The 7,379-nt window shown below is 34.7% G+C and overlaps 1 protein-coding gene across 1 annotated transcript; it reads right to left on the minus strand.

The window, feature by feature from the left end:
• Positions 1-3,763: 3,763 nt before the first annotated feature.
• Positions 3,764-4,426, minus strand: LOC133825661 (uncharacterized). Its single transcript, XM_062258576.1, has one exon. It carries the CDS (start codon positions 4,424-4,426, stop codon positions 3,764-3,766), a length of 663 nt encoding a protein of 220 aa, XP_062114560.1.
• Positions 4,427-7,379: the final 2,953 nt, after the last annotated feature.

Consider the following 7,379-nt stretch of genomic DNA (forward strand, 5'->3'; position numbering starts at 1 on the left):
TGCTGGAGAAATTCGTCGGAAAATATTTTCCATGACCTGATGGTTCCTGACCTTAGCCGAACCACTTGTACGGAGGCCCCTTCAGCGTGACAACGAAACAATGACACCTTGCTCTGCTATTGACACCTCTCAGTTTCATTAAATCATTGAAGGCATCCAAGTGGTACTTAGGGTCAGTAGTGTCCTCATAAGGGGTCATATGAGGCTCTTTGAAGTTGGCCTTGGAGTCATTCAACTTTAATCTCCCTTGTGAAGGGTGATTCGTAATCGAACTCTTCATCGACAACGTGCCCCACAGACGCCGTGACTATCTTACTCTGAAGGCTTCTCATACTTATGTCCAGCTCTCGCCTCCTTCTATTCAAGGAGTCCTTCAAATCTGAAGGGTTGGCCTTTCTCTTCTCTTTGCCTTTCGGAGGGGCCACAGGAGGTGTTGTCCTTACTTCTGACCTTCTTCCATTGAACTTTTCTCTTAGGTCAGGGGGCGCCTCCTTAGAGGTGACTTTGGCTTCGTTCCTACGACCAGTGTCATCTCTCTGCCTTTGTTCCTGGGGGTACTTCGTCAGCCTAGGTCCTTCATGGTGCTTTGTCCGGGGAGTGTTGCTAGTGGAAAGTCGGGTCCCCCCGTCGTCCACAAGGACAGTGGTTTCTCCTCTCCCACACTCCTTCTCCCTGTTCCTGGGAAGGGGTATTCTTGACTTCCCTTCCAGAAGGTCGTTCAACACCTCATGCATGTTCTCTAGTGTAGTTTCCAACCTTTGATTCTTTTTGTGTAACTCGTGTATCTCATCCTCATAGAAGCAAGTCCTTGAGTTGGAACTCACAGAGTGTATTCGGGGACTCTTACCCAGCCTATGCGTAGAGGGACCTGGATCCTAAAGGCCAGAATGTGGTGCAACTGGAGGTCGAGGATGAGGGTGTGTTGGTGGCTCTAGATGACCTCCATCGGGCTGGACAGTCTGGGATGATACCTCCTTCTCCTTTCTTGGGGCAGGATGTTCCTCCAACACATCTCCATGCTTAGGTTATGGAAGGTCCTTCCTGGAGACTCTTAGCTACTCTCCGTCCAGGTTGACCTCAATATCTTCTAATTGACATAGGTGTTTCGAACGCCTTGGAATTTTTCCTTGTTGGAATTGATGAAAGAACAATGGCTTGATACATATTCTTCCCACAGACGACGCCAAATTGTTAACGGTGAGAACTCGTCAATGATATAGGATTGAAAAACTCAAAGTGTATTGCAAAATATATGTATAAAAAAGATCAAAAGAACTTGAAGGAGAAGGATGCAGAAACATAATGGAGCAAAAATCGTATATTCTTAGTTTTCTGAGCATACAAAGAATTTTCCAACCCCTTGGTTTGAGGGGTTGAAGCCTATTTATAGATGGGCTCTAATCGCCTCTGATACAAGGTTGTCCCAAGGGAAAAGAACGTATGTAGGTACATTGTCAAGGTAGTGGTGCAGAGGTTGTGGTGTCGGCCCTAGTACATGGTGAAAGGTATGTAGGTAGTGCCTCCACTCTTTGTACTAATTTGTATCGCCACTACTTGTCTGATACGGATGTCAGGGTCACGCCTCTATCCTCCTCGTTGTCGTACATCTCGTACCCACACACGTACCTTGTCCTTGATGGTTGTTCTCATATTTCCAATGGACACCTTTGCTCCAAGTTTCTTTATATTCTACAAAGTGTTGGAGAACTCATGGGTTATCATGAATGACATATTCAATCATCTTCATCAAGTACAACTAGACACCAAGTAATTGTTGGGTCTTTCCTAGTTCCTCTCGTGTGTATATTTAGGAGGTTTCAGACTCTGTATTTTGTGAGAAGGCACGGTGAGGGTGTGCCTCGCTAGTGGCACCTACTTTACGAAGGGAAGTAGGGCCTCTTCAACGAGGCACGAGGTGCATGTGAGAAGACAAGGTGCCTTGCACGGGTCCTCGGGTCGGCGAGATGCAAGGTCTCGCGTGGATTCTCAGATGCAAAATAAGGCGCCTCGTGAGCTTGGTACTCGGGTGTTCTCGGCAAGGTGCCCTCGGCGTTTCAAGCATATAGGACCTCACTATGTGAGGCCTTTATCTTTGGATGCGTGCCTTGGGCAAGACACCCTTGGCGTTTTTAGTTAGGAGAGAGGTCGTCTTCGAGTGTTCACCTCGGGCAAGGCACTCGGCGCTTCTAGTCAGGCTAGGCCTCACTATGCGAGGCCCTCTCCTTCAGGGGTCTCGCATCTTTCGAGTGTATTTTGGGGTGGGAGGTCTTCTCCCCAGATGACTTGTGAGGCGAGTAAAGCACATGTCCCATCCTACGTCTAACATAGTGAGGCCGCAAGCGTGCAAAATACTCTTGGTGCGTAGTCAGGCAAGCGTCTCACCTAGCAATGCTAGGGTTTCATAAGCATCTCGCATAACGAGACCAGAGGCGCCTTATGCAGGTAATTCGTGAGGCAAGGGAATGTCTAGGCTTACTTATGAGGTGACCCCACGTGGCGAGGCGTATGCGGGTGACGGATTGCCAGGGCCCTCGCATAGCAAGGCCCTTCGTGTGGCATATGCGGGTGACGGGTGTGAGGCCCTTAATGAAGGGTATGTGGGCAACCAGGGCCCTCACATAGCGAGGCCCACCACGAGGATCGCATCACGCCTTACGTCGCAGACTTTCTATGTGCGTCTAGCCTCACCCTTCATGAAGATTGTCTTATGCCTTTAGCGACTTTCCTATATTCACAATTCTTATATTTAACGGTAAATTGTAAATAAGACTTAAACTTAAATAACAATAAATAAATAAATAATTAAACAAATTAAAATATTATATTTTTGAGATATTTTACAATGATAATTATTTAAAAATAATAAACTCATATATTTAATAACTTAAATAAAATTTAATTAAACTTAATATTATATTAAACATATAAAATATAATTTTTTGTTGTCACTGCCAAATTAAAAAACTAGAACAAACATAAACTTAAACAAAAATTAATTAATTAATTAATTAAAATAGAATATTTTTAAGATATTTTATGATAATTTAAATAATTAAATCATATTTATTTAAAAATAATAAAAGCATACATATCATTTTATTTATCTTATAAATTTATGTGATAATTTATTTTTTATTAAGTGATTGAAGTTCTTTTTCTTTATCAAATTCACTAAAGGACATTGTGAGATACATTAGAAACTAAAAATAATTGATGCACGTATACTACTATTTACATAATGACTTTTTCTATTTTTATTTTATCTCTATTATTAATTTCTTTTTAAATATTATTGTATTATATATATATATGTCATGTAACCATATAAATATACATATGTCAACGTTGTATTTTGATGTCACATAGATATTATTGATATATATATATTTATATATATATATGCTATATAACTATAATTTATTATATTATATATATATTTAAAAAAACAGTAAATTAGTTTTTATTAAATTAAATTGATAGACAATGTTTATCTACCTAGAGTATATATATATATAGTTTCAGTCTCCGGTGGTGGTAGATTCTTACATATGGATGTTTTTTAAGATTTGTTTAGATTTACATTACGATGAGACTTGTGTCCTGATTTCAAAATTGGGACTACCTCTACTTTGGGTGAGTGATGCTCATCGCTCCCAACAATGCTATAGATATAGAACCTGTCTCTTCTTGTTGCATGGCCAAAGTATACAGCCAAGTAAAACAAAATAGTTCCAAAGAATTTATAAAAGAAAACTAAGAGTTGTTACATATGCTCAACAGTTTCAACTGCTAGAAATTGCTGGTAACAATTAGAGCATAGCATATTACAATCAACATAACATCTAAAGTACTCATTTTCAATTTTGCACCAATGGCACACTGTCCAAAACGTACTGGGATTTGAGGAGTGATGGCGATGACCTGCTCCAGTGGTGTTTTCGGGTGGGTTTGTAGTTGTTGTGGCTGCTGCCGATGATGATGATGGGGAAGCCTCATTTGTATTATTAGGAACTTTTTGACTCATTTTTGCCTTATTTCTCTCTTTGTCATAAGCTAGTCTCTGGGCTTTATTAGACAACAAATTCCATGCATCTAAAATAAGCTTGAAAGCATCATCAGCTCCTATGGACTTGTTCTTATCAGGATGAAGCATAAGAGCAAGCTTCCTATACTGTTTCCTAATAGTCTCGTCATCTGCTTGTGGATCCACACCAAGTATCCCATACCAATCTACCACTCCACTTATTTTGTTCTCAGCAGAAATGTAAATATCAAGTGTTGATATCATTTTGGAGATACCTTCAAGACTGGGATATAGGGTTTGAGCCTTCAAAGCAAATTTCTTTGCACCCATTATGTCATTTGCCATGAACTTTTTTTCAGCAATCTCTTTTGCTTTAATACCCTCTTCTTTATTGCACTCCATATTTTCCCACCCCAACTTCTTGTATATATGCTTATATATTGTCAGTATTAATTGTTAATACCAACGATTCAGCTATCAAGCTACTTGGCCTGTAGAAAAAAATTAATAAATAAATAAATAAGAAGAAAAAAGAAAATGAAGCTGTTTCAAATAACTTGATTTTTTTTTGGGGGGAAAGATTAATAAATAACACATGAACAACAATTAGAGGAAAGCTTGATCAGCACAAATCGCTGAAGAAGCAAAAAGAGGAAAACCTCTATCCCAAATAGCAGATGCATTAACACTTAAAGCATGTTTTGCAATACAATAAGCAACTCTATTATACTTGATCTACGCATGAAAGACACACCCAAGCAAATAACTAGAATTCACATGGATGGTTTTCTCACCAAAAATTAATAATAAGAAATATAATACATAACTTTTGCAAATGATAAGCTCAACTACATTTAGTTCATATATATATATATATATATAAATATAAAAGTAAACACAAACCAGATAATGCAAATATATATGAGATTTAGCACTCAAATTTAATAATTTCCAAAACAGAAGCATGTGTGAAAAGTTCTCACAACCTAAAATTGTACCCAAAATAATAAATTTCATAAAGTGACACAGGCACAATATTGTGCCTATACACTTAATGTTAATTATATTTTAGAATGCATTTCCCTAAAAACAAAATATGAAATGAAAATATGAAACGTGTCTCCTAACAAACATAAACCGTTTAAATAACAAAGTGCAAAATACAGAATAGTGAATATTAAAGAGCTGCATATGAATCTGAAAAGACAGACTATATATTGTAGAAGAACATTTTAAAACCCAGATTTCATACACACACACACACACACACACACACATATATATATATATATATACAGAGAGAGAGAGAGAGAGAGAGAGAGAGAGAGAGTGAGACTTTTTACAATGTTATATGGGTCGTGGAGGATGGAGCACATTCATCCGCAATGTAAACTTGTATATTAAAGGAAGCAAACGATAAGGAAATGAAGACTTCATTTTTATAGGTCCTACTAATATTTAAAAATTCCTAGTTGATCTTCATATTCCCTTAATTATACCCTGCAATTAGCTTCTATCTCTTGTAATTTGCAACTTTTAGTATTCCAAGAACCAAAAAAAAACTTTTAGTATTCCATTAATTATGACTTTACAGTCTTTTAGGTTGTATTAGTATAAGCCAAGAAAAAAACATATATAATAATGTAATTATCAGAATTAAGAAAACATGGGCTGATGTGAAATTTGTGGTAATTAACGTTAGAAACGTTTAATAAAGTTGTTATTTTCCGAAAGTAAGCCACTAATTGACATTTTAATTCAAATGTTATTTATAAATTGTAGTATTTTCTTTAACTTTTGGCATAAATTAATAATTGAAAAAATATCACTAAAAGAAAACATACTTTTAGTCACAATAATATTAATGATTAAAAAAAATAGTGACTAAAAAATATCATCACACAATTACGTTGTTATTAAAATTACCGAACCTAATTACTCAAAAAAAAAAAAAAATTACCGAACCTAAACATATTAGTCACAATATATAATTTGTTGGAAGTTTGTGACCACATGTATATTTTTGTCACAATATACTTTGTATTATATAATGTAGATTTATGGCTAGCTATATGAATGACAATTTATAATGAAATACTATTTTATAGTAGTAAAATATAATTTATTGTGACTAAATGTAAAAATTTTGATTATAACAAACTTTGTAGTTATATATAGTAGATTGTAACCATCTATATATCAATGGTAATTTGTAAAAAATATTATGTTTTAGTCTTAAAATATAACCAATGATGACTTAAAGTCACATTTAATAACTTTTTTTTCTATAAAAAATAAACTAACATTTAATAATAAAAAAATTGTGTCATGAGTAAAAAATTGTCACGATAATATATTTCTTTTTTTCAGTTACAAGTAATCAAATTGATAGCCTTTGATAAATGTTGATTACAACATTGTAACTAGAATTAAGTGTAATTCGAGATAATTGGTAGATTTAGCATATTTATTTAACTCATATTTGTTTAACCAGGTAATTAATTACAGTAATTGTGTATTTAGAGGTAGTTGGAATGTCCTCAATTACACTTTTTAATTCTCATAGCACCCTACGAGAATTGAGTGTACTTATCACACTGTTTAATTACTAAATTCTCATAGGCTATAAGAATTAGATAGTGTAATTAAGACCCATCAATTATCTTCAATTACATAGTTATTGTGTAATTACATAGTCAAACAAACATATCAAATTAAGTAATTATTTCGAATTACACCGATTTCTAATTACAGAGTGATTTTCCAAACACACCCTAAGTTTTAAATAGATTTTATTACATAATGCAATTTTACTAAGTAATTATTAATATTTTGCCAAACATGATAATATGAATTTATATGTAATTACTATTATTTAATATCCAAATACACCATTATTGTGTAATTACAATCCTAGTTATTACACAGTAACATCTAAATATGCCCTAATGGTTGTTAAAAAAATTGGTAATAGCTTTTAATGTTTTAATGATTAAGTTTCTTTTCTATAAAAAATCTTATTAACTTTTCTACCCTCTTAGTTTCTTAAATCAAATTTTAGATTTATTACCCCCCATCTAGTGTTAGTACCAAACTAATCTTCTATATATCTATAAAGTTGGGCTTAAGATCAACGAGTGGCATCTTCACATTTCTTTATTCTATATTATCTAATTTTTCAGATTTTTTCATTTTTCTATTAATGTTTTATTTTGAACCCCACTACAAGAAAAATAAGCTTTTACGGTGCTATAACTTCGCCGCAAATAACTGTCATAATAAATAGCATGGATTTGTGAGAATTTTAACGGCGAATAAATAATATTTGCAGTAATTTTTTCGCCGCAAATAATGG

The sequence above is a fragment of the Humulus lupulus genome, chromosome 3 (assembly GCF_963169125.1).
Source record: "Humulus lupulus chromosome 3, drHumLupu1.1, whole genome shotgun sequence".
Classification (NCBI taxonomy): domain Eukaryota; kingdom Viridiplantae; phylum Streptophyta; class Magnoliopsida; order Rosales; family Cannabaceae; genus Humulus; species Humulus lupulus.